Source organism: Marasmius oreades, chromosome 10, assembly GCF_018924745.1.
Source record: "Marasmius oreades isolate 03SP1 chromosome 10, whole genome shotgun sequence".
Taxonomy (NCBI): Eukaryota; Fungi; Basidiomycota; class Agaricomycetes; order Agaricales; family Marasmiaceae; genus Marasmius; species Marasmius oreades.
Window position 1 is genome coordinate 992,533 of NC_057332.1, and position 22,021 is coordinate 1,014,553.

At 48.3% G+C, this 22,021-nt stretch overlaps 9 protein-coding genes across 10 annotated transcripts; 4 read left to right on the top strand and 5 right to left on the bottom strand.

Moving 5' to 3' along the window:
* Nucleotides 1-119: 119 nt before the first annotated feature.
* E1B28_002367 (uncharacterized protein) lies at nt 120-2,814 on the bottom strand. Its single transcript, XM_043159283.1, has 4 exons — nt 2,494-2,814; nt 1,132-2,438; nt 295-1,070; nt 120-237 (listed from the first exon to the last, which is right to left on the bottom strand). Exons 2-3 carry the CDS (start codon nt 1,747-1,749, stop codon nt 303-305), a joined length of 1,386 nt encoding a protein of 461 aa, XP_043002883.1. The 5' UTR covers nt 1,750-2,438; nt 2,494-2,814; the 3' UTR covers nt 120-237; nt 295-302.
* Nucleotides 2,815-3,072: 258 nt separating this feature from the next.
* E1B28_002368 (uncharacterized protein) lies at nt 3,073-6,097 on the bottom strand. The gene is made up of 5 exons (XM_043159284.1): nt 5,930-6,097; nt 5,322-5,856; nt 4,065-5,258; nt 3,235-4,014; nt 3,073-3,175 (listed from the first exon to the last, which is right to left on the bottom strand). Exons 3-4 carry the CDS (start codon nt 4,683-4,685, stop codon nt 3,247-3,249), a joined length of 1,389 nt encoding a protein of 462 aa, XP_043002884.1. The 5' UTR covers nt 4,686-5,258; nt 5,322-5,856; nt 5,930-6,097; the 3' UTR covers nt 3,073-3,175; nt 3,235-3,246.
* Nucleotides 6,098-8,117: 2,020 nt separating this feature from the next.
* On the top strand, nt 8,118-9,354 carry ADK1 (Adenylate kinase). Its single transcript, XM_043159285.1, has 4 exons — nt 8,118-8,319; nt 8,386-8,593; nt 8,654-8,839; nt 9,043-9,354. The coding sequence occupies exons 1-4, from the start codon at nt 8,172-8,174 to the stop codon at nt 9,281-9,283; spliced, it is 783 nt and encodes a 260-aa protein (XP_043002885.1). The 5' UTR covers nt 8,118-8,171; the 3' UTR covers nt 9,284-9,354.
* Nucleotides 9,355-9,701: 347 nt separating this feature from the next.
* E1B28_002370 (uncharacterized protein) lies at nt 9,702-11,503 on the top strand. The gene is made up of 6 exons (XM_043159286.1): nt 9,702-10,192; nt 10,248-10,386; nt 10,445-10,736; nt 10,790-10,860; nt 10,914-11,089; nt 11,149-11,503. Exons 1-6 carry the CDS (start codon nt 9,886-9,888, stop codon nt 11,184-11,186), a joined length of 1,023 nt encoding a protein of 340 aa, XP_043002886.1. The 5' UTR covers nt 9,702-9,885; the 3' UTR covers nt 11,187-11,503.
* A 137-nt stretch (nt 11,504-11,640) lies between these two features.
* E1B28_002371 (uncharacterized protein) lies at nt 11,641-13,201 on the top strand. The gene is made up of 5 exons (XM_043159287.1): nt 11,641-11,933; nt 11,984-12,253; nt 12,303-12,573; nt 12,628-12,874; nt 12,944-13,201. Exons 1-5 carry the CDS (start codon nt 11,828-11,830, stop codon nt 13,112-13,114), a joined length of 1,065 nt encoding a protein of 354 aa, XP_043002887.1. The 5' UTR covers nt 11,641-11,827; the 3' UTR covers nt 13,115-13,201.
* A 486-nt stretch (nt 13,202-13,687) lies between these two features.
* Nucleotides 13,688-14,698, bottom strand: E1B28_002372 (uncharacterized protein). Of its 2 annotated transcripts, XM_043159289.1 has the most exons (4): nt 14,560-14,698; nt 14,431-14,507; nt 14,183-14,373; nt 13,688-14,109 (listed from the first exon to the last, which is right to left on the bottom strand). In XM_043159289.1, the coding sequence occupies exons 1-4, from the start codon at nt 14,655-14,657 to the stop codon at nt 13,804-13,806; spliced, it is 672 nt and encodes a 223-aa protein (XP_043002889.1). In that variant the 5' UTR covers nt 14,658-14,698; the 3' UTR covers nt 13,688-13,803. The 2 variants fall into 2 exon arrangements, with proteins under 2 accessions (XP_043002889.1, XP_043002888.1); XM_043159288.1 differs by having other exon boundaries at nt 14,431-14,698.
* Nucleotides 14,699-15,332: 634 nt separating this feature from the next.
* Nucleotides 15,333-15,770, bottom strand: E1B28_002373 (uncharacterized protein; the record flags this gene model as incomplete). Its single annotated transcript, XM_043159290.1, has 1 exon — nt 15,333-15,770. The coding sequence occupies one exon, from the start codon at nt 15,768-15,770 to the stop codon at nt 15,333-15,335; it is 438 nt and encodes a 145-aa protein (XP_043002890.1).
* Nucleotides 15,771-17,222: 1,452 nt separating this feature from the next.
* E1B28_002374 (uncharacterized protein) lies at nt 17,223-17,657 on the top strand (the record flags this gene model as incomplete). The annotated part of the gene is made up of 1 exon (XM_043159291.1): nt 17,223-17,657. The coding sequence occupies one exon, from the start codon at nt 17,223-17,225 to the stop codon at nt 17,655-17,657; it is 435 nt and encodes a 144-aa protein (XP_043002891.1).
* A 477-nt stretch (nt 17,658-18,134) lies between these two features.
* On the bottom strand, nt 18,135-21,964 carry E1B28_002375 (uncharacterized protein). The gene is made up of 12 exons (XM_043159292.1): nt 21,877-21,964; nt 21,336-21,822; nt 20,468-21,284; nt 19,995-20,408; nt 19,840-19,942; nt 19,367-19,789; nt 19,186-19,315; nt 19,037-19,131; nt 18,907-18,987; nt 18,760-18,853; nt 18,444-18,707; nt 18,135-18,378 (listed from the first exon to the last, which is right to left on the bottom strand). The coding sequence occupies exons 2-12, from the start codon at nt 21,765-21,767 to the stop codon at nt 18,259-18,261; spliced, it is 2,973 nt and encodes a 990-aa protein (XP_043002892.1). The 5' UTR covers nt 21,768-21,822; nt 21,877-21,964; the 3' UTR covers nt 18,135-18,258.
* Between the last annotated feature and the right edge of the window lie 57 nt (nt 21,965-22,021).

The window sequence follows — 22,021 nt, forward strand, 5'->3', positions numbered from 1 at the left end:
TAGGCCCAGACCGGCCTGGGCGGCAACAATGTTGGTAATCAATAATCAATAATCAATATTCAATGGTGGAAGGCTTCAAGCGAACTAGATCGAGTACAGCATCGATACGTGCGAGCAGCTTTATTCGGAACGGCATCAATTTTTGTTTTCTTACATGGTAATGTACATGTAGAATACAGATGGTATGTAAGTACATGTGATGACCTCTGGGATCAAACAAAGTCGAAAGGCGACGAACTGAGAAGTACGAGTGAGAGTTCATTCAAATTTCGAGAGAATTCGGAATCAACGTACACTGAAGATTAGTGGCCGAAAGTGGATCCAATAGGACCAACCTTGACGTTGGAAAAGACCACACTAGCACTTGCATGTTGCGACTCAACCGTCTGAGGGTCACCTGATGCAGAGTCGCAAGTACCGCGAGCAACACCAGGAGTAGATGGGGACTTGTCGAGAGGGTAGTTCGAGTCGAGCCACAACATTCCGGCTTCGTGGTCGTCCCACAAACTCATCACCAAAACCATTCCCTTTGCGAAAGCCTGTCCCATGGCAGCAAGCCCACCACGATCTTCAAAGGAATTCGTGTCACCGAAAGCCGTCTTTTGAGCGTTACAGAAAGCATCAGTGACAGAGTCGAAGGAGTCCATGCCGGCAATGTTAGTTTTCGAGTTCTGGATGACCTGGCCGTTCTGAACGTAGACACGGCGGATCTCGCTGAGAGTTCCGGAAGTAGAGTTGTTGCTGGTAAGGAATTGGGTGACGACAGTGATCTTCGAGTTGGTGTTAACGGTTTTTCCAGGGCCAAGGAAGGAGGTATCTCCCATACGGAAGGAGTTGAAGTCGCATCCGTCCTTGTCACAGAGACCGTCGTACCTGTGGTCCGGACTGTCACCACAGTCAGTGCCACTGCATTTGGTCTGACCACCGGAGGTACCGCGACAGACGTGAGGAGTGAAAGCAGCACCGTTCATGTTGGCTTCCCAAATATCCATCTCGTTGCAGCATGTCCCGAACGTTCCCGATCCAGCGTTGGGGTCGGTTGAAGAAGGTTGCCAGCCCTCTACGTTGGCCTGAAAAGAGTCCACGAGCAGATTAGCAAAGCGAGAAGGTGGAAAAAGTACGAAAGCATACCTGGCCATTGATGAACTTCAGATCGTGTGGGCACTGTGTATCACAGTAACCAGTACCATACTTGGCACCAGCCTTGTTGTTAGTGGACTTGGCCATACCGCCGTCTGCGTCCATGGAGACGAAGTACAAAGCTCCGTTGAGGCCGCAAGGAAGGTTCGACATGTCAACGTCAAAGGTGAACTCTTGGTTGAGCAAGTTGAATGTCTGATACTTGGCGTCCGAGGTGTCCATGAGGTAAACACGGGATCCAATATTCTTCTGCTGACTCTGGGTAACGAACTTCAAGGTGAGTGCGTTCCCGGAAGTCGTGATACCATAGGTGCCACTGTAGTCCGCACCGTCGAGGGCACAGTTCTGAGCGCAGGTCGTATCGTCAGGGCATAGAGTGCTATCCCATGTGTTGCCGGTGTAGCAGTTCGTGAGGTCTTTGGTGGAGTGAAGCCAACGCCAGTTGGAGTCGAGGACAACGGAAGCCTGTTGGGTGGTACAGGACCCACCGGCCGCACATTTGGACCAGCTGAATTTGGGGTGGCTCTCAGCTTGCTGGGTGCCGACCTGTTGGCCGAGCGCACCAATAGCGAGAAGAGCGAGAGATAGGAGCGATGCCTTGGGGAACATTCGAGAGCCTTGGACGATGCGAAAAGCTGAACTGTGAGCCTGAAGAAATGCTCTCGTTTCTAAAGGCTCTTAAATAATGTTGGACGCGGAAAAATACTGGAGAGCGGCAAAGCGGCAGACGAACTCAATCCGTGTGTGCAGGCGTTATAACAGCGTAAATCTATTTTTGAACTTTGTCGACAACAGTCCGAGAACGACCCGCTGTAACCGCGAAAGTAGAACGCATTTACACGTAACCACGGTAAAGTCTCCCACTCGGTGGACAGACATTTGGATCCTGCTGTCTCAAAGCTAGGATGACCGAGAGACCGGCCCGTTCCGTTCGAGGTAGACAATGTCGTCCGAGACCATGAGCAAGTCTCATGCAGAGTTTTCACTGCATCATGGGTCCTAAGATTGTTTCGTTAGTGCTAGTATTCACAACTGCACCGGAGAAATCGCCAAAAGTGACGTATGCAGCCAACTCGTGAGGACCTTTCTTCTGACCACTGTCCCAAATTAAGCACCAAATACTCCAACAGATTCCGTCCGGCACTTTAATGACCTTATAATCAGCCTGGATCAAATTCTTCACGGACACGCGCAAGCTTCATCTACCTGGCTTTGGGACCGAGGAATGAGCTGTCAAGCAATAACTGGCTGTGACTCTTTACCAGACACCTCGAGAAATGTCCGTATTGAATTCATTCCTCAAAGATCAAGTATTGTGAATGACGCGCCAATGAAAGTAATCTTGACTCTCACCTGGTTTGGTTAAGTCTGCCCGAACTATCTCTTTTCCCAACCTTTTCTGGAATTTGCACAGCAATCAGGTAGATCTTAGCGTTAGATTGATCAGGTTCGTCCAGATTCACTTTTCATCCTTCGATAATGCGATGAATACTAAATTGTATTGAGGATCTTGGTTGTGATTCTTGTATGTATAGAGACAAATGGAAAGTGCTTTACCGGTGCCTGCAGGGAGCTCTCTTCCCGAGTCCTTTGAGTGAGGATGGAGCACAAGCGAGAGAAGTAGAGCTCTGACCGAGCGGAAAAGACAAAAATCGGAAGTGCGTTATGGTCGACAAGTCACATACCCTAATTACCATATTTGGGATGCTGGACACCCGCTAACTGCCGCCAACTGCCCTGACATTGACTCGACACATTTTTACAAGGTAGCCGATTAGAACACTTCGCCGTCCGCGAATACGTCAGCATATGTGTTATGGATCATGCAAATGCAGTAGACTATAACAGGATACGGCTCAAAATCGGAAATAGGTCAAATCGAGCTAGGTGTTTGCGGTCAGTGAACCATTTCACGTTTCAATCTTTGAACTGTGCGGAAACTTCATAATATTGCCGTGTATAAGGTACATATCAAACAAGACGTGGTATACGCTCATCACACAGCCAAAGATGAACAACAGACGGCACGGGTACACTGAGGAGGATTGACGAGTCAGAATCTAATAAAGGCTTTCGAAACAGCTAAAGACAGACCTGAAGATTTGATTAATGGGCATAAGTCGATCCAATGGGACCAAACTTGATGTTAGAGAAGACCACGGTTGCATCTCCGTGCTGCGATTCAACCGTTTTGGGGTCACCTGATGCGGCGTCACAAGCACCGCGAGCCACACCAGGAGTAGATGGGGACTTGTCGAGAGGGTAGTTCGAGTCGAGCCACAACATTCCAGCTTCGTGGTCGTCCCACAAACTCATCACCAAAACCATTCCCTTTGCGAAAGCCTGTCCCATAGCTGCCATTCCACCCCTGTCTTCGAACGAGTTCGTGTCACCGAAGGCCTGCTTCTGGGCGTTACAGAAAGCATCGGTGATAGAGTCGTAGGAGCTCATCCCGGATATCTTAGTTTTCGAGTTCTGGATGACCTGGCCGTTCTGGACGTAGAGACGACGGATCTCCTTGAGAGTTCCGGAAGTAGTATTGGTGCTGGTGAGGAACTGGGTGACGACAGTAATTTTCGAGTTGGTGTTGACGGTCTTGCCAGGGCCAAGGAAGGAGGTATCTCCCATACGGAAGGAGTTGAAGTCGCATCCGTCCTTGTCACAGAGACCATCGTACCTGTGGTCTGGGCTGTCACCACAGTCAATGCCACTGCACTGGGTCTGACCACCGGAGGTACCGCGACAGACGTGAGGAGTCACGGCGGCACCGTTCATGTTGGCTTCCCAGATATCCATCTCATTGCAGCACGTCCCATATTTACCCTTTCCGGCGTTCTGATCGTTGTCAGAAGGTTCCCAGCCCTCCGAGTTAGCCTGATCGATCAATTAGCTACTGCAGAGGAGGTAGAGGAGAGAAAACATACCACGCCGTTAATAAATTTGAGATCGTGCGGGCACTGTGTATCACAGTAACCAGTACCGTACTTGGCACCAGCCTTGTTGTTAGTGGACTTAGCCATACCGCCATCTGCGTCCATGGAGACGAAGTACAAAGCTCCGTTGAGACCGCAAGGAAGCCTGGACATGTCGACGTCGAACGTGAACTCCTGGTTGAGCACGTTAAACATCTGATATTTGGAATCAGAGGTATCCATGAGGTAGACACGGGATCCGATGTTGGTAGAGTAAGGTCCTTTGGTGACGAACTTCAAGGAAAGGGAGTTCCCGGAGGTCGTGATACCATATGTGCCGCTATAATCCGCACCGTCGAGGGCACAGTTCTGAGCGCAGGTGATGCCATTAGGACAGAGAGTGGTGTCCCATGTGTTGCCGGTGTAACAGTTCGTGGTGTCTTTGGTGGAGTGAAGCCAACGCCAGTTTGAGTCGAGGACAACGGAACCCTGTTGGGTCGTGCAGGATCCACCGGCAGCACATTTGGACCAACTCAGTTTGGGATGGGTCTCAGATTGTTGGGTGCCGACCTGTTGGCCGAGTGCACCAACTGTGAGGAGAGCAAGTGAAAGAAGTGAAGCTTTAGGGAACATACGAGAGCCTTAGACGAGACGAAAATCTGGACTGATAGTCTGAAGAAACCCCTCAGTTCCTGTCTCTTAAATATTGAAACGGGAAAATAAAGGAAAAGTGGTGGATTGAGGGCCTAACACACTGGGGCACCAGGCGTCGTTACCGATTGCTGAATTCCATCGCCAGCCCGAAAACTATCCGCAATGTATGTCAAGAGGGGATTCAATGCAGTGGTTGTGCAACCTGTGTATTCATCGGATCCTGCCCAACAATAATCGGATAGGTTTTGTGTGAGGTACCCGAGTGACTTGAGTGGGTGCAACTGGCCCTGATTTCCATTATCCAATGTCATTTCGTCGAGCGTGCCAATGAGACACCTAGTGTGGGAAAGGTCGCCAAAGATCCCGCATCTAGCTATCCCGTGCGCATCCTTCCGAAGAATTGAACCAAAAATAAGTCAAATATTGCCAGATTCCTTCCGTAGTCTTCTATTGACCCTAAGATCATCCACAATTGATTTGGCCAAAGCAACTCAGCGTTCGACTTCTTTGTGTCAAGGAGCGAGAGGCGACTAGTTCTAGCTCCTATAAAATCTAAAAACAAGTAATGAGGTTCAGTCATGAAAAAAACCAACTAATGACGAACGAGGGACCCACGACATAAGGAATCTGTATATTCAACTCGTTTCCGTCCGCGTCGTTTCCCCGATACCTGCTGCCGCGATCTGATAAACTTCAAGTCATAGGAGCAACTAGGGCAGTACTTGACAGGTCGGTTGGAAGTAAGACCTCTACCTATTTCTCCGGCAATATGATTCAACACTTGAAACATGCACATTATCGATGTGAGATAGATGAACGAAAGAGATGTCGCACGGAGACTGAGTGGACCGTTCCGATGTTCAACCGCCTGAATAGGTCAAGCGAAGGCCCTTCAAAAGGATGACAGCGTACATAGCGAGTTTCCTCCTTGCATTGAGTGCCAAGACCCAGTTTGAGGCTTTGAGCTGATTATTTCGTACTTCCGATTTCGCCCTCTCCTCGGCTTCAGATAGTGACCATGATGTTGCGGGTCGGGCAGATAAGTATGTGTACGCAAGCGATAGAATTCGAAACATGATATTGGAGTCTCCGGGTCATTGAACTCGAACTTTCGATGATGGCGCACGAAACCTAGCCAGTAATGCTAACTCTGCTGGATTGATGGAGGTTTCAATAAAAGAGCGCTCTCTACAACTGCAGAACTGCGGGAATGTTCAACTCACCTGTGGATGCCGGCGATGACTGGAAAAAACGCACCTTAGAAACCCATTACTATTGTCAACAACATGATGATGACTTTGAGAATTCACAAGCAAATGTGCTAACGTTCGCTGCTGGCAGCGGGGAATAACTAGGCGTCTGCTCCCTGGCTCCAAAAAAGTGCTAGCGTTACGTAAAGAGTACGATCCAGTGGGTTTTGTCAATCCCAACTCCCATGAACGTACCAGTCAATTCCGTTCACATACTCACTCAAGGCCCGAATGTGAAGTCATGTCTTGCGAAAACTCAAAACTTTCGGCTTTAGGCCCTGTAGGGCAACTGCGGGTGGCCCGCGTCTTCAGGACAAGTTCTGATACTCTCAGTGGTATTAAACATCATTAATGCATATCCAAACCGTAAACCAACTAAAATTTTTACTGACTACCTCAAAGTTTCAAAGGAAGATTTTACTCGGAAATATGATGTGACGTGATTTGCGGAGGACTTGACACTGGGGTTCGGTCTCTTAACTGGACCTCTGCAACTCGATGTTTGCAGCTGCTGGATGGCAAAGACCTCTTCGAAACTTTCTTGAAGTGTCTGCTATAAGTGATAGGAAAGGCACCAAACACGATCACCGACCTCGCCAACTGGCTTAAAGATGAGGCATCTCCTCGCACTCAGCCGAATCGGACTACAGTGACTTATCCAGCTCTCTTGGTTGTACACCTTCTACACATTAGTGAGCCAACTATGCCACCAGTTGTTACATTCTGGGTCGGTGTTCTCTCTCTCTCTCTCTCTCTGACATCGATTCGGAATTGCCCAATAATACCAGGATGGGCGTTGTCGGGAACGGTGTTCGGAAACCTCCCTCTGGGCGTTACTCGCGTTGCAGACTTGGTTTTACTTCGATAGCTATCAAAGTGATGGTCGGCTTCTAAAGGTGCTGTGCGTGGTAGCATCGTCGCTCCAAAGACTTACACTACCAATAGATATCAGTGGCACTCATAACCACCACCCGCAATGCACATAGGTGGCTGCGACATATATTAGCGTTACGGTTCATGAAATCCTGATCTCTCAACTTGGCGAAACCCTTCCCTACAAGTCCAAGTCGAACACATGTTATCGTGGTCATATCATCATTGATCAGCGACCAAGGAAACAGGAAAACAACTTTCCGGAGAGTGGGTGACTGACGTCTCGCCGCTGATGCTGGCAATGGTGTCTATGTGAGTAACGTCGAGCTTTTTTTTGATGTAGTCATCTTTAATGGACTCAAAGTAATACGCGATACGTTATGGTCAATTGATTGTCAAAGTTGCAACCGTCAAGAGGAACATCCCCTTCATGGTCCTTCGTACGATGGTCTGTGTTCAACGGTTCATAGCCAACGGCTGGCGGCTTTGCATGCACCTTGAGTGAGTTGATTCATGGTGTCATTATTCTAGTATACGCGAACCAGAGCCTCGTAAACATCAACAGGCAGTGTTGTTCAAACGTCTGAGGTTGGCCTCACTGTCAATACCTCCGATAAAATAAAGAATTGAAAGTAAGTCCTTGTTTTTTCGGATTGAGTCCTACACTCAAATAAGCTAACTATGGTCTATCAATCAGTACTGGTCTCCTCAATTTAGTCCGCGCCTGTGTCGAGTCGATCACCAGGTGTTCCGCATTCGGGCACGGGTTTGTTTTGACGTCTCGCAACAAGATCTTGGTCTTTCCTCACGACCTCGTCTATCCCGGTGTTGACGTCTTGAGTAAGGAACCCCATACATCTTTCCGAGTCAAAAAGGTTGACATCCTATTTCAGTCGGGGATGTAAGTAAGTCTTGAGTTTACCGCAGCACGAGGTTCGGAATTTTCGTTCAGTAATATTCACCTACTAACGCATGTCCAGAATCCTGAAATGTGTTCCCATGGCAAGGGAGGAGACGACCCTCTCGATCTATGTCCAATGTGATCACTTCGAGACTCCGAACCGCTCTACCTAAAAGTTCTGTCCTTCCAGTAACTTTGCCGTTAGGATGAATTTCGTGCCTCATGATGCTGTATATGTAGACGCTAACTGAAGGTAGGCTGTAAATACAGTAATACGAGAGCTCCGAATTGATCCATGAGTAACGCCGCCTCCTGCGGCGCGCCCGAATGCGTGGGAACTTTTGTTCGGTCGGCCGAGTGAAAAGTTTATGGCCTTGAGCTTTCGAATCGGAACACTTCGACCACTGTATCACGGACCTACGTCTCGTCTGCATCTAGACCATGGGCGCACCGGAAGAACTCGAATATCTCAAATCTCTCGTCAGCCAGCTCAACGAGAAGATTAAGAGCTTGGAGGCGAAAACAAAGACACCTGCGCCTTCCCCTCTCCAACAGCTAAGGACTATTCTTATTGGGCCTCCCGGTGCTGGTTCGTAGAGTGTCTTTGTTTTTTCTTCCTTTCTCGGCTTGGATGGTTGATCTTTTCTCTCTGTAGGTAAAGGAACCCAAGCCCCACGGATACGCGACGAGTATTGCGTATGTCATCTCGCAACGGGTGACATGCTGAGAGAGCAGGTGGCTCAAAAGACCCCTCTAGGTGTCGAGGCGAAGAAGATCATGGACGCAGGAGGTCTTGTCTCGGATGAAATCATGGTCGGTATAATTAAAGAACAACTGGAAAACAACAAGGCTTGCAAGAATGGGTGCGAGGTCTTCGTCGTACTCAACGTCCTACATTGACCAACTTACGCGTTCTTCGACAGTTTCGTCCTTGACGGATTCCCAAGAACAGTTCCTCAAGCGCAGAGATTGGATGGCATGTTGGAGTCACGAAAGGAGAAACTGGACTCTGTCGTGCAACTACTGATTGACGACCAGCTGCTCATTTCGAGGATTACTGGAAGGTTAATTCATCCCGCCTCTGGAAGAACGTACCACAAGGAATTCAAGTGAGTTGAATTCGCTCGCAATTATTCATTCCCGGTTTTTTCCGCTTCTCGACATGTAACCGTTGGCACCTACTCCGTTCCAGACATGTTTGCACCACTGCCGTGGCATCGTGCCTCGTTTAAAGGCTTATCCAACCACTTTTTCTACCCGTCTTACATTTTGCTTCTTGTTTCGAAAACGCTCAAACTTTTTCTCCCATAAGCCCTCCTAAAGTCCCCATGAAGGACGACGTGACCGGAGAATCACTAATCCAACGTTCGGACGATAACGTTGAGGCATTACGCAAGCGTCTCGGCGTATACCACTCTCAAACCGGTCCTGTGGCAGAGTACTACAAAAACTGTGGACTCTGGCACGGCATCGATGCTGCTCAAAGTCCGAATTTGGTGTGGGACAGTTTGAAGAAGATCTATACCGGTGCCTCTCCCAGTAATAGCAAGTAAAGCTGCCTATACATGACAGATGTATTCTTCGACGGATATTGCCTCTATATACCGTGCTTTAGACATGCTGGAGTGATCATCATGGTGCCACCGTAGTATGTTCCTGCAAGGTCGCTCCTTCGCTTTCGATCGGGGACAAAGCTTCGGGTAAGAAATGCATGACGGAGACCTTTTTACCTCCGGAAATGAGACCAAGGACAAGCATAGTTATTCGCTCTTTAGCCTTTCCCTTTCTCAGTGACATACTTTAAGCGACGCTTCATTAAGGGGGCGGGTGCAGTCCGGAGAAAACGAAAATGACCCCTAACTCGAAGACTTCGATGGAGTTACCCATGTACGAACGTATGTTCCCATTTGACAAAATGTAACTTGGTGGATATCAAACTGAGAGTGTCACAAAACTCGTGGCTGTGACTGCCCGCGTTTCACCAGTTGCAACCACCATCCTGGACCCCAGGCCTGGCCTCACAATGTAGATGTTTCAATATATGACAAAGTGCAGTCGGACCATTCAACTTCAGAACGATTGATTTACGTTTACCAGAGCGTATTATCTTTCTACCATGGCATCTGTCGACCCGGAGAGCTCGCCTTAACTAGCGATGACCACTGTTGACGATGAGACGATCGAAGAATTGGCCCAAGGGCGATTTGGGAGTACCTTCGCTCAATCCTTTGTCTTCTCCACTTGTCATCTAATGGGCGAATCAAATTACAATCCTCACATTCCTTTCAACACGCTCGTTCTCCTCGTCTCTCTCTTCAGTCTCGGTCATGTCCTCGCGTCGCCCATACGAAACCAAAACTCTATTCTTTCAGACAAACAGGTGGCCTGCTTCAGGCCGTTTACACATTATGCCAGTGCAGCGTACTGTCCCTCTCAGCAAATAAAGAACTGGACATGTGGAGGTATGTCGTTGAGGTCGCATAGTGGTCTTTCCTACTCCTGAAGAATCGATTGTAGAGGACTGCAGAGCCAATCCAACATTCGAAGTAGTTGATGCGGGAGGGGATGGAGCTGCTGTGCAATTCTGGTATGTTGGGTTCGATGCAAGTCTCAATACTGTCGTCATAGGACACCAAGGCACCGACCGTTCCAGGATGTGAGGAATCGCTCGAATTTCTGGATAAGATTTCGTTTGACCCTTCTTTCAATTGCAGCCAAGCTATCATAACCGACGCGATCTTCCTCCCAGTACCATTGCGATCGAAATATTTCCCTGATATTCCATGGTCTATCAAAGTTCATCTAGGATTCAAAGAGGAACACGCAAAAACTGCAGAAAACATCCTCCAAGCTGTCACCACTACCTTGATGCATCACCCACAGGCAAGTGTAGCCGTCGTTGGGCACTCACTTGGAGGTGCTTTAGCACTGCTTGACTCATTGTATCTCGCTCTTCACCTTGCACCCACGACGAAGATTACAATGGTTGGGTATGGTATGCCGAGGGTTGGTTTCATCTCGATCAACTTGAATAAACCTGATATATGCGCTATCGTTAGGTGGGTAACGACGCATTCGCACGCTATATCGATCAGCACTCTACGATTTCTCTCTATCATATCACTAACAAGTGAGCTGTCGACTCTTGCTTTAGACCAGAAAATTTGCTGATCATCGGAATAGGAAAGATCCGGTTCCCGTCATGCCTGCCCAAACCTTGGGTTTCCATCATTGTAACGGAGAGTTGCATATCAGAGAAGATGATGCATGGATTTCGTGTCCAGGTCACGATAATCCTAGCAAAGAGTGCAGTGCTGGAGCCGTCGGCATCTTCGGGAGGAATGTGAAGGACCACTCCGGTAAGCTTCCATCCGCCCATCAAAACCGCCTACTGACTTACTTCCGCATGATGATATAGGACCTTACGACGGGATTTGGATGGGCGCAGCTTGCTGAGCCATTGGCTTCTTTTATCGACTCGAAACCGAATAGACCTCGCCATCTGGATTCACCACATTGTAGTTTTTACTAAACCTATGCCAGCAACAATATGGATTGTTACCTTTACAGATGGTATCACCGAAATCGACCTTGTATTCTCACAAGATCTGATCAGCTCAATTGGCTTCCACAGCCTGGCCATCGAAGCCACAGGTCATCTGTACTACCCATAAGGAGGCGCGCGTGTAATCCTGTGAAGTTATGTCATTTTGGTGGACTTAACCTAATGATTGACCATTTTGGGGCACTCTAACTGAATCCTCAGAACAGGATCTCACATTGTGCAGCTGTTATATATAGCACAAGAGGATGCGAGCTTTTATCTCTATCAACCGACAGAAAATCGTAACATGCGTCGCCCAAATCGACTGAATTGGGCAGATGAGCACATGTCCTTCGTACACATGTAGCAACCTTTATCACAAGAATTGGCTCATGGTTGCTCAACCGTGCAAAGTATGGTTACACTGAATAGCTTCTAGTGTCTTCAATAGGCACTGGTTGCGCCCTTTCATCTCGTTTAAAAGGATGAGATTCGCAAGTGGCCTCTTCAGATTTCCAGACCTCTCTCACTCGGCTTTTCACCGGTAGTTATCATGCAGTTCTCCTCAACGCTTCGCTCTGCTTTAATCGGCCTGTGCTTGTCCGCCATCTCCGTCGCGGCTGCTCCAGGACTTTCCCTCGCCGTCTCTAGTGCTTCTGGTGGGTGGTTTTTCTTTTCTTACATTGGCTAAAGCTAAGTAATAGAACAGGCGCCAACAGCTTCGCTGGAGTTGAGAACTTCAAGGTCACGGCCTCTCTGGTCAACAGCGGTAATGAGCCCTTGAAGTTGTTGAAGGACCCTCGAACGATTCTCTCGTCAATCCCTACCAACAGCTTCGCTATCAGCAACGCTGAAGGTGCATCCCCCTCCTTCATCGGCGCCAAAGTCAAGTTTGTCCCGGAATACGTCGTCAAGAACAACATCAACGACGCTTTCGTCATTCTCGCGCCCGGAGAATCCCTTCAACTGGAGCACGATCGTGAGTTACCCCGTTCCTTCCTTGTCGATACCATTCTCATTACCGCCAGTGTCTGCGGCCTACAATTTCACTCGTCCTGGAGAGGGAACCTATGACGTTCAGGCTAACAACCTCTTCCTCCATGTCGACCCCACTACCAACGAGATCAAGGAACTCCAAGCCGCTCATGAAGCCCCTTTCACTTCCTCGTTGACTGGACGATTAGCTGTTGCCCCTCCCCCTACTAAGAGGGAGGTTTACAGGTCTTGTTCTTCTAGCGAGCAATCTCAGGTAGCATCTGCTGCAAACCAGGCTGCGAGCTATGCCAATGCGGCCAGCAGGTAGTTTTATCTTTTGATCTACGACCGTCGATATCCTAAACCTCCCTTCACTAGTTACGTCAACTCGCACACTTCCTCCACTCCCCGATTCGTTGAGTGGTTCGGTACATTCACCGCCGCTCACCACACCACAGTCGCCAGCCATTACACCAACATCAAGGGATACTCTTTCACTGGCAATACCTATGACTGTAGTTGCAATGAGGCTGGCACCTACGCGTTTGTGAATCTCAATGAATTCGGAGTTATTCACCTTTGCCCTGTCTTCTGGGAGGCTCCCCTGTCAGGCACTGACTCTAAGGCAAGAGTTCTATTTTCTCGTACACGACATTCGTTTCTCAAATAAACCTTTTTTCTTCTCTGACTTCAGGGTGGAACCCTTATCCACGAGTCCTCCCACTTCACCCAAATTGCTGGTACTGATGATCATGTTTACGGACAATCTGGTGCTCGTGCCCTTGCAGAGAGCAACCCGACTCAGGCTATCGACAACGCTGACAACCACGAATACTTCGCGGAGAACAACCCAGCTTTGAGCTGAAATCTTGATGGGGTAGCTTAATTTAACGATATCTACCGTGTGTTGTATCATAGTCATGTAGTATTCCGGTGCACCTTTCAATCGATCACATCTATATCAAGCGTACTGGCTTTTCTGCAGACCGCGGCCTGCCCACTAAGGCATCATTGACGCGTCCATCATCTGGTTGATGGTTAATTATCTTGGCCCATCGAAATATATCTGATTTACTGGACTACCCCACTCGACAGTTCATTTTTCGGCACTGCAAAATGACCATCGTTAAAATGATGAGCATGACATTGGAACAGATAGATAGATAGATGATGTATGATAGTTTACACGGTGGTCCCAGAGTCGGAATTGCCGGAACGGAAGGCGAACGCAGGACGTGCACGCGTGCACGCCAGCCAAGCATGGCATACGAGATTAAATCTAACATATCCCAATCGGACGGATACACGAGGTTCCCATTTCACTATGTTGTCTATGGACAACGTTAGTAGACTGGTGGATGACTAGTCACCTCGTGAAGACTTGGTTACCAACGCTGATGGCCCACGAGTGCGTTGCTGAGAATTTGAGCTGATTGTAGATAGATTACAGAAAAAGAATGCAGGTGCATATGCATCGTAGGTGTACATAGTTGGATTGGAGTACTGGGTCTTCTTTACTGGTGACAAGCTGAGCAATCCTTCGGCTGCAGATTGCTACGCGGTCACTTTTATCCCTTGAGCCAGAAACACATTAATATCCCGTCCGTTCTTCTGGGCGCGCGTGGCACAAGAGAACTGGAAAGAACCCAAGTTCGCATTGTCGAAAAAGGATTGGATCTCCTCACGAGAAAACCCATATTTGTGAACTACGACGTGGTTTGAAGATTCCGGTATGATCTCATCTCGATCCGGCGTGCTCTCGATATCGGCGACGAATAAATAGCCTCCTGGTTTGAGAAAGTATGCAAGTGTCTTCGTTATTTGGGCTGGGTTGACGAAGTGGTGATAGGACATACAGCACTACAGAATGGAACGACGGATAAGATTATCACTTGATGATCAGAAAAATCAGATCCATAGACGGACTGCTCACCACAGCAACATCGAATTCAGAGTCGCCTAGTTCCCCCGGTTTTCCCTCCAAATCTATGCATATGGCTTTCATTTCTGCAGGAGAGATGCCCTGCTTATCTGCCCGGTCGTTATATTTATCGACCATAGCCTGACTGATATCAACTCCTGTGATGGACATCACATATGGAAGAATTTGTCGCGAGTTCAGACCTATGTGGGTTCAGAGAAACGAACCAAAGCGATAGAATCGCAGTAAAGCAATCGCACCAGTACCACACGCATAATCCAAAACCGTGGTTCCCTCCTCATCCCATGGATAGGCATCGACAAGAGCCTTTGCGATTCTATTGACCGTTCATTATCCCTTTTCGATGGTGTAGCGACTGATTCTCAGACCTCCTGGCCATCTCGATGTGTAAAGGATGTTCGTCGTATGTGTGAGCTGTTTCGACATTAAAATGAGATTGATTTTCTGATACAGCACGTTTGCTCATGAGTTGGTCGTCGTTTGTCGGTTGAAAGGGAGTTCTGTTCCCGAAGATGAATGAAAAGACGCGATCATGTGATGACCAACGGCTTCACCGTACTTGTTAGTACTTCAGTCCCCTTGAGGTTTGCCGTTTCAATAGCCCGCTTTAAGACCCCTTTCCATATGATTCAAATTTATGGAAGCGGAACTTCTCAGTAAGCATTTTCTGCCCGCAAAGCACTCAAGAACGCGCAAAGACCGCAACATTACCTGGATTTCATGAACAATTGTGTAGCCTGTCAACTTCATGTGGAAAAGAGAATCCCGTTTTTCATGTGGTTGGATCTTTGACTCGCGATCTCACTCGGTCCCGACGTTAAACAGCTTGCGCTTCGATACCCTACTGCTGGGAAGTGACAGCCTTCGGTCTCAATACAATCCTCCTCATGGATAGTGGAGCAGTACTATTACGTTCAGAAGGCTCGAGCAGAATACTATTATAACAAAAAGATTGACCTCAAGCCCCACTCAAAGCAACCGAAAGAAGTTCGCATTCGACTCGAGACTAGAATGTCCAGATGTTCGTTTAAAGCTATGGTAAAAGGTCCGTGTTTCCCATATATGACTGTAAGAGAGGAAGTTAGTTCCCTCCACCTGACTCAAGGCTAAACTTGACCATGCTTACCGTTAGCTATGAATCTCACGCTGGCAGACCACAGGCCGATGCACCCACTGCAGTGGCGGTCACAGGAGCGATGCCGAGTTCGACGGCTCGTCCATTGGTCAACTGGTTAAGAGCTCCTTGTCCAGTAACGAAATTGGTTCCACCAACATCGATACCAGTGAAGTGGACTGTTTTGGTGATTCCGGTCTCGTTGGTGTACGAGATTTCCCAACATGCACCACAAGCGGGCGAGTCAAAACCCAGAATATTCGGAGCACCACCAATGAAGGGGAAGGAGGGGATGTCGCTGAACTTTTGGAAGTTGAAGCGGGTTATGAGACCGTTCGCACCGGTGGAGCAAGCGACAGTCGTCAGAGCGCCGTTGGGATTGTCGTACGCGCTATCCCATGCAACGTCCACGGCAAGAGTAGCGGTGGCAAGAGCGAGCGAGTTGAGAAGAGAGATGAACTTCATCTTTGCTGATGCTCCACCTAGGTTGAGAACTGGCGACAGTTATGAGTACGATTGAGATACAAGCCATTTTAAAGGATTGGAATGGTTATTCAAATGGCAAGCCGTCACTATAGCTTTGGAAACTTGCGTCATGACAAGCCAGGAAGGTCTGAATACGCCGCTTTCGCTCGACCGAGTTAGATCACATGCACAAGTGAACAGGAATATCAGAAGAAGTGCGTTCTATATCGGACTTTCTTGACATGTTTTGGGAAAGCCAGAAAATTGACGCGTGTATTTGAGAAGTTGAGAAGAGGTAGCTGGTGATTCAGACAACGACAATATTAGAAAAGTGGGTTAGAGAGGTCATCAGAGAAGCCTATTATGAATAGAACGGTAAGAATGAAGGCAAAGAGTGTCCGAAAATCCAGAGTCAACGCGAAGTTGTCGTTCGTACCCGTAGTACCAGAAGCATGCGCTTCTTGAGGTAGTCAATGTTGAAGTATTCAAGATTCAAGTCCTACCAGCCTTGGTTTTGGAAGGTCAGCGCTTGGGAAAGAGCCTAGAGCCTAGAGCAAGAGAGGCGTTGGAAGCAAAGACGACGACCGGACGGAAGTTCCGTTGGGTGACGTAAGCCACGCGGTCGACTTACTCCTCCAGTTGCAAGTACTCCAGTCCACTTCTCCCCAAGTTCCCAACTGCTATTCACAAACGATTTTTGTTGTCAGCGCATGTCATGACCTCCTTCGATAAATCGGGAGTTATTTAGATTCGATGGATTTGACGTATCTGGGAAGATCAAGAAGCTGAAAGACTCGAGGACGTAGTAGGTCAGTTCGCTATATCCACATTTATAAGTTTTCCGACCAGCTGACTGGAACATTCCAAGTTGATATAGACCGCAGATTGATTGAGTCTGGAGATGCTCTGGATGCCTAAAGCAGTCCAAGGAATGCAAAGCCCAACATTCATGGATCGAGATTCCATACAAGACCAAGTCGTCACTCGTTGGCGAAGAAGTGGGTGAATAGGGCTCAGATCCTCCACATCCGAACTCGTTAGCCTTCGCAAGCATTGAGGCATTTACAAACGCCAAGTATACTGCATATCCGGTATTGGGAATGCGCGGACTCGACTATATCTTCGTACTTTTACGAGGAATTCGAACTCTGGAACCGATTTCCGTCCCTTCCACGTGCTCTTTTTGAAGGCTGTTGTCGATGGAAATGGACATGGGATTACTTCGTTCCCCTGATATACGAGTCCGCCTGATCCCAAATTCACGAATAGCGGCCTTTTCTTGCCTTCCTGCGATTCTCAAATCCAAACATCTCGGTCCGCGAATTTGACAACTGCCACTGGCCCTTGCTTTTACTTAGCGTGTTTGCCAGGTATAAATACCAATAGCAAATCCTCTCGTTCCCCCAGCGAATTCCGCTTTGCCTCGTCGACCTCGTCTAGTACTTGAGCACCATGAAGTTGTCTTTTACCCTCTTTCCTGCCTTGCTCGTTGCTCTACCTACCTATATTGGTGCCGTCCAGCTCCGGTACGACAACCACTATGACGATGCCAATGGATCCATGAACATAGTTGCCTGTTCTAATGGCGTCAATGGGCTCGCTAGTCGATTCCCTACATTTGGTTCAGTACCTGGCTTCCCCCATATCGGTGCGGCGGATGTTATTGCTGGATTCGACTCTCCCAACTGCGGTGCATGCTTCCGTGTCACCTACACCAATTCGCAAGGAGTGACAAGGAGCATCAATGTCGTCGCTATCGACCACGCCGGTACTGGGTTTAATGTCGCACAACGAGCGATGGATGATTTGACCGGTGGTCAAGCTGTTGCTCTTGGAACAATTGACGTTCAATCAACGCGTCTCTCCCCATCTGACTGTGGACTTTAAGTGGTATGTTTTACTGTTCTTCTCTTCATCAATCGTTGTTAGCAAGGACTCACTTGTTGTGTAGGTCAAACCTTCATCTTTTACTTTTGGGACCCTTTGTACACACCACGGACTACCACGGACATGACGCAATGTACTTATTCAGTAAAATACAGAATGCCCTACGTTTTTCCCTCAGAAATGCATCAGAGGAAAGCTCATAATGCAACCGTAACTACCCATCCACATCTTTAACGGAAGCAAGGTCATCATCGACACCGTATAGGACAATCTGGATGATCTAACCAGTTTCTGACAGTCCAATGGCTCTGCGAAAGAAGCACGTGCAGTTAATGTCATTGAGTGAGAAGCCTGGGAGACATGGAACTGGCATTCACCGGAATGGCGATCAACCACACCAACGAATGGTTTCAATTATCAGTCTGAGCCAGTTGGGCTGATGGGCTGATGGCCTGGTAGTAGCCATGAGCATGCGGAGGTCAACGAGAAAAAATGAGAGGGAAACAGGATAAATATCAACAAGTCAAGTATTTTACAGGAATAGAAACAAGTCCGAGAGCCCCAAGAACGACCACAAAATAGAGACTACACCACTTACGTTTCACCGCCGTTCCCGAACCTTCAGCCACACAACACCAATGACACTTAACCCAAAGCCAGCTATGAAGGCGAAAAGGACAAGGACGTCACGATAGTAATTATTCGACCCGAAGCCAAACAACTAGAATGGGATGGGGAAAGAAGTGGTCAATCGCAGTATTCTGAGTTCGGAAGTTAAGAACTCGCCAAGTTCATAATCAGGCTCGCGGAGACATTGACTGGGACACCTTGAAGGGTATCCTGAATCATCAACCCTGAGCCGACCTCATTGACCGCCAGCGCTTCGAGGGAGTATTTCAACGGGCATAGCCATTGAAGCCATCGTAGCACCGGTGGAATGGAATTCAGATGGACAAAGAACCCAGCGTAGGTCATCTGATAGAGAGCGGTCAAAGCAGAGAGTAATATTGCTATGCCTCCGTTGTGAAATAGAGTACCGAGGAGGAAGTTCTAAGTTCTGGAGTTAGGAGGACTGCAAAAGAAGAACGGAAAGGAAACACACAAAGAGGGTCATGGCCAAGGTATACAGAACCAAGATGAACAGGAACTTGAAGTAGTTCGCGGCTTCATGAGCTAAACCTGCCATCCAGTACGTTCTGACGAGAAGTGATTAGATGAAGCAACACTTGGAAAGTGGACCAAGACGAACATAGTCGAGACAATAATCGTGGGGATGATGCGCAGCGGTATGACATCGAATAGAAAGCGAGAGAGTAGCCATGCCGTAGGACTAGCAATGCTTCAGAAACACCACTCGGTTATGACTTGATACGACCAACCTGTAATATAGACTCGAACGTTCACGAAGAAATAGAGGTCGTATCTCGACGATGTTGTAGAGAGCGCTCAAAGAAGAAAAGGCAATGAGTGCACCCTAGTTAGTTGGATTGAATCAATAAAAAGTAAAGTGATTCTTAAGATAACGCACCAGGAAAAATAGACATCCGACTCTCGATTGGAATCCAGCTATGCTAGTGTCTGTGTGGAAGTACAATCCGCCACAGAAGACACCAAGTACCGAAGCGACGACTACATGCGTGAAGAACAAGGTCTTGTCCCTGATTAAGACGTCAGCGAGAAAGCCAATGACATTGAAGGGAAAAGCCCACCTCCGAAGTATCTTCCATTCCCGTCCAGAGAGGTATTGCAATTGGGTCAAAAATGTCGTGCTGTACTTCGAACGAGAAAGTTTTGCTCCCCCATCGACCAAAGCCACATGTGATCCTTCCTTTGCGAGTCCATTTGTGGACTTCTCATCCACAACCTCAAGTTTGTCGTTGTTGGGATGTCCGGGTCCGTTTTCGAGGCTCTCGCACTGCTGTTGTTCCTTCTTGTGTTGTAATAACCCAAGGGGAGGATCACTCGCTACCTCTAAAAGGTAATCTGCTACGTTATATCCTTGCTGGTAATGTGGAACACCCTCATCGGAGTTCGCAAGGTAGTCGATAGGGGAAAGTCCGCCCGGACCACCGTACAAAGTGTGCCCATGTGCAAGGACAAGAATAGTATCAAACGACTGGTATAGTTGAGAACTAGGCTCATGATCAACTCAAAGTCGTTGAGATATCTGGATAACGCCTACCTGGGCTGGTGTATGGAAGCGATGACAGCAGTTGGATTTGAAGGATCATGAGCAATTGAGCGCAAGACATTAGCCACCCTCCAAGCTGAAACGGAATCCAACCCTACGACAATCCGAGTAAGCGAATGTTTGAATATCTGTAAGGTGAAACATACCTGATGTAGGCTCATCGAGTATCAAGATATCCGGACTTGCTATCAGTTCCAAACCAATACTGACCCGCCTCATCTCACCACCACTGATACCTCTTGATCGACTCCCACTGGCATCGGCTCCATAACCGATGCGAGTGTTCCTTATTTGTGAAATGCCAAGTTTTTCCATGAGTATCTCAACTCGTTCTTGTTTTTCCACATCGGATAGACCCTCGGGAAGTCGAAGCCTTGCAGCGAAGAGAAGAGCCTCGTAGACCGTAAGTGTAGGAGGAAGGACATCTTGCTGCGGAACAAATCCGATTCGAGGTTTAGAGGCCGCAGAAGAGCTACGAGATGGGAACGACACTTGTCCAGTCATCACACCGGACTTTTGTTTTCCAGCTAGAATCTCAACTAGTGAAGTTTTTCCGGCGCCTGGAAATGGAAGAAATTTTTGAGTAAATGCATTGGATCAGAAACAGAGGCAAACATACCACTGGGGCCCAAGATGGCCATCATCTGGCCCGGTAATACGCGACCAGATACTGCGTCTAACACGACCTTGTCACTGTTAACAGACTCGGAATTTTTGCGTTTGAACCATCCCTGACGGTTAGGAATGGCGTAGCTGACGTTGTTCCATTCCACCGCAATGCCTCCCCCATCAGGGCTGCTATACCCTGCGCGTCGTGCTCTTCGTTGAGTGAAAAGACCAAACAAAAGGAACAGCAGGGCTATGAGGAGCAGGCCTCCAACTACAGCCAGCCCCGCGATGACACCGCCACTTAGAGCGGAGCCTCCAGCAGAATCAGTTGAGGTGGAATTCGAGACGGCAGCATTGTTGTCAATCACATTCTGCCGAACGCACTCGCCGAAAGAACAGCCATTCAATGTCAAACCATTTGAACCAAAGACCTGTTGTATAGTGTTCTGTTTGAACGCACAAGATGCCTGGTTACTGGAGCCATCGATGGCACCGCACTCGATGGCCACGGTGCCACTCAAACCATTGAGGATCGTGGTGAGATTCGAAGCTGGCACCCCGCCACAGAACGCGGCATTGGTTTTGCATGTGCACTGAAGATTCTGGCAGTTCCAGTTGGCCGAGCCAGCACCGCTTTTGTCGAGTGATTGTGTACAGGAGTCGGCATGGCAATAGAACTGTTCCTGGCCGTCGTAGAATAGTTGTGCATATATCGTGCCAGAGGAGCCAAACGAGGTAACATTGGGTAAGGGACTGAGAGATGGATCGGCGGTACGGATGATGTTCAGGGATGAAGCACCGGGAAAGATAGCTTTGAGAGTCGGATTCTAGGAATCATGTCAATTATTCTTGCACGAGAAATCAAGAGAAGCACGCACCTCAACCCTGCAACTCATCTGACTGGAAGCCCAAACCTTTGGGGTCTGATTGCAAACCATCGTCGTGTTCGTACTTATTCCAGCAGGCCCGGTACTTGGAGTGAGACCCGACGAAACGGATGAAAATGCACTTTGGCACGCATTGGCAGTCTGGCAAACATTACAAGCAGTCCCACCCCATCCCCCTTCACATCGACATCCAGATGCTGTGATATTCGCGAGTCCGGAGGTCGTACGGGTCAGTGGGCGTTGCGTGCCTTGGAATAGCGTCCCACCACAGGCGATTTCTGAACAGGTTGATCCACCGAAACCAGTTGGGCACGAACAAGACGACTGGCTTTGGAATCCATAGTTCTCACAGCTTTGAGAACTGACTAGCAAAGGGATGTATGCAATGATGGATAGCAGCCCGAGAGCCTTGAGGTCCCTCATTTCTGTTGGGATGGGAAATGAATGTTTCAAGCGAAAGCCCACTTCTCCCGGCTGCCTTGAGCGAGGTCATTATGATTTCTTTAGTTAGAAAAGTACTGAGTTTGCTCACCAAAAAATGGGTGGGTAATGGCCAGACAAATAGGGTGTGAACCACGCCAGTCGAATTAATGCGCCGTCGCTTTATTGCTCCGCATTGGATGTCAAATTCTAAATTCAGATAAAATTTTCTAATTCGGTTCATTGTCCATCACATG

Excerpts from the sequence above, each read along its gene's own strand:
- E1B28_002371 (XM_043159287.1), top strand. The coding sequence starts at position 11,828 with ATGCAGTTCTCCTCAACGCTTCGCTCTGCTTTAATCGGCCTGTGCTTG. Across the intron at positions 11,934-11,983 it reads CGCCGTCTCTAGTGCTTCTG|GCGCCAACAGCTTCGCTGGA; the intron begins GTGGGTGGTTTT and ends GTAATAGAACAG. Across the intron at positions 12,875-12,943 it reads TGTCAGGCACTGACTCTAAG|GGTGGAACCCTTATCCACGA; the intron begins GCAAGAGTTCTA and ends CTCTGACTTCAG.
- E1B28_002370 (XM_043159286.1), top strand. The coding sequence starts at position 9,886 with ATGACCACTGTTGACGATGAGACGATCGAAGAATTGGCCCAAGGGCGA. Across the intron at positions 10,737-10,789 it reads TTGGGTATGGTATGCCGAGG|GTGGGTAACGACGCATTCGC; the intron begins GTTGGTTTCATC and ends CGCTATCGTTAG. Across the intron at positions 11,090-11,148 it reads GAATGTGAAGGACCACTCCG|GACCTTACGACGGGATTTGG; the intron begins GTAAGCTTCCAT and ends ATGATGATATAG.
- E1B28_002367 (XM_043159283.1), bottom strand. The coding sequence starts at position 1,749 with ATGTTCCCCAAGGCATCGCTCCTATCTCTCGCTCTTCTCGCTATTGGT. Across the intron at positions 1,071-1,131 it reads TGAAGTTCATCAATGGCCAG|GCCAACGTAGAGGGCTGGCA; the intron begins GTATGCTTTCGT and ends GACTCTTTTCAG.
- ADK1 (XM_043159285.1), top strand. The coding sequence starts at position 8,172 with ATGGGCGCACCGGAAGAACTCGAATATCTCAAATCTCTCGTCAGCCAG. Across the intron at positions 8,320-8,385 it reads TATTGGGCCTCCCGGTGCTG|GTAAAGGAACCCAAGCCCCA; the intron begins GTTCGTAGAGTG and ends TTCTCTCTGTAG. Across the intron at positions 8,594-8,653 it reads AACAAGGCTTGCAAGAATGG|TTTCGTCCTTGACGGATTCC; the intron begins GTGCGAGGTCTT and ends GTTCTTCGACAG.
- E1B28_002368 (XM_043159284.1), bottom strand. The coding sequence starts at position 4,685 with ATGTTCCCTAAAGCTTCACTTCTTTCACTTGCTCTCCTCACAGTTGGT. Across the intron at positions 4,015-4,064 it reads TCAAATTTATTAACGGCGTG|GCTAACTCGGAGGGCTGGGA; the intron begins GTATGTTTTCTC and ends TTGATCGATCAG.
- E1B28_002375 (XM_043159292.1), bottom strand. The coding sequence starts at position 21,767 with ATGAGGGACCTCAAGGCTCTCGGGCTGCTATCCATCATTGCATACATC. Across the intron at positions 20,409-20,467 it reads GGCCATCTTGGGCCCCAGTG|GCGCCGGAAAAACTTCACTA; the intron begins GTATGTTTGCCT and ends TTCCATTTCCAG. Across the intron at positions 19,943-19,994 it reads ACTCGATGAGCCTACATCAG|GGTTGGATTCCGTTTCAGCT; the intron begins GTATGTTTCACC and ends GGATTGTCGTAG.
- E1B28_002372 (XM_043159289.1), bottom strand. The coding sequence starts at position 14,657 with ATGAGCAAACGTGCTGTATCAGAAAATCAATCTCATTTTAATGTCGAA. Across the intron at positions 14,374-14,430 it reads GGATTATGCGTGTGGTACTG|GTCTGAACTCGCGACAAATT; the intron begins GTGCGATTGCTT and ends GAACCCACATAG. Across the intron at positions 14,110-14,182 it reads CTGAATTCGATGTTGCTGTG|TGCTGTATGTCCTATCACCA; the intron begins GTGAGCAGTCCG and ends TCCATTCTGTAG.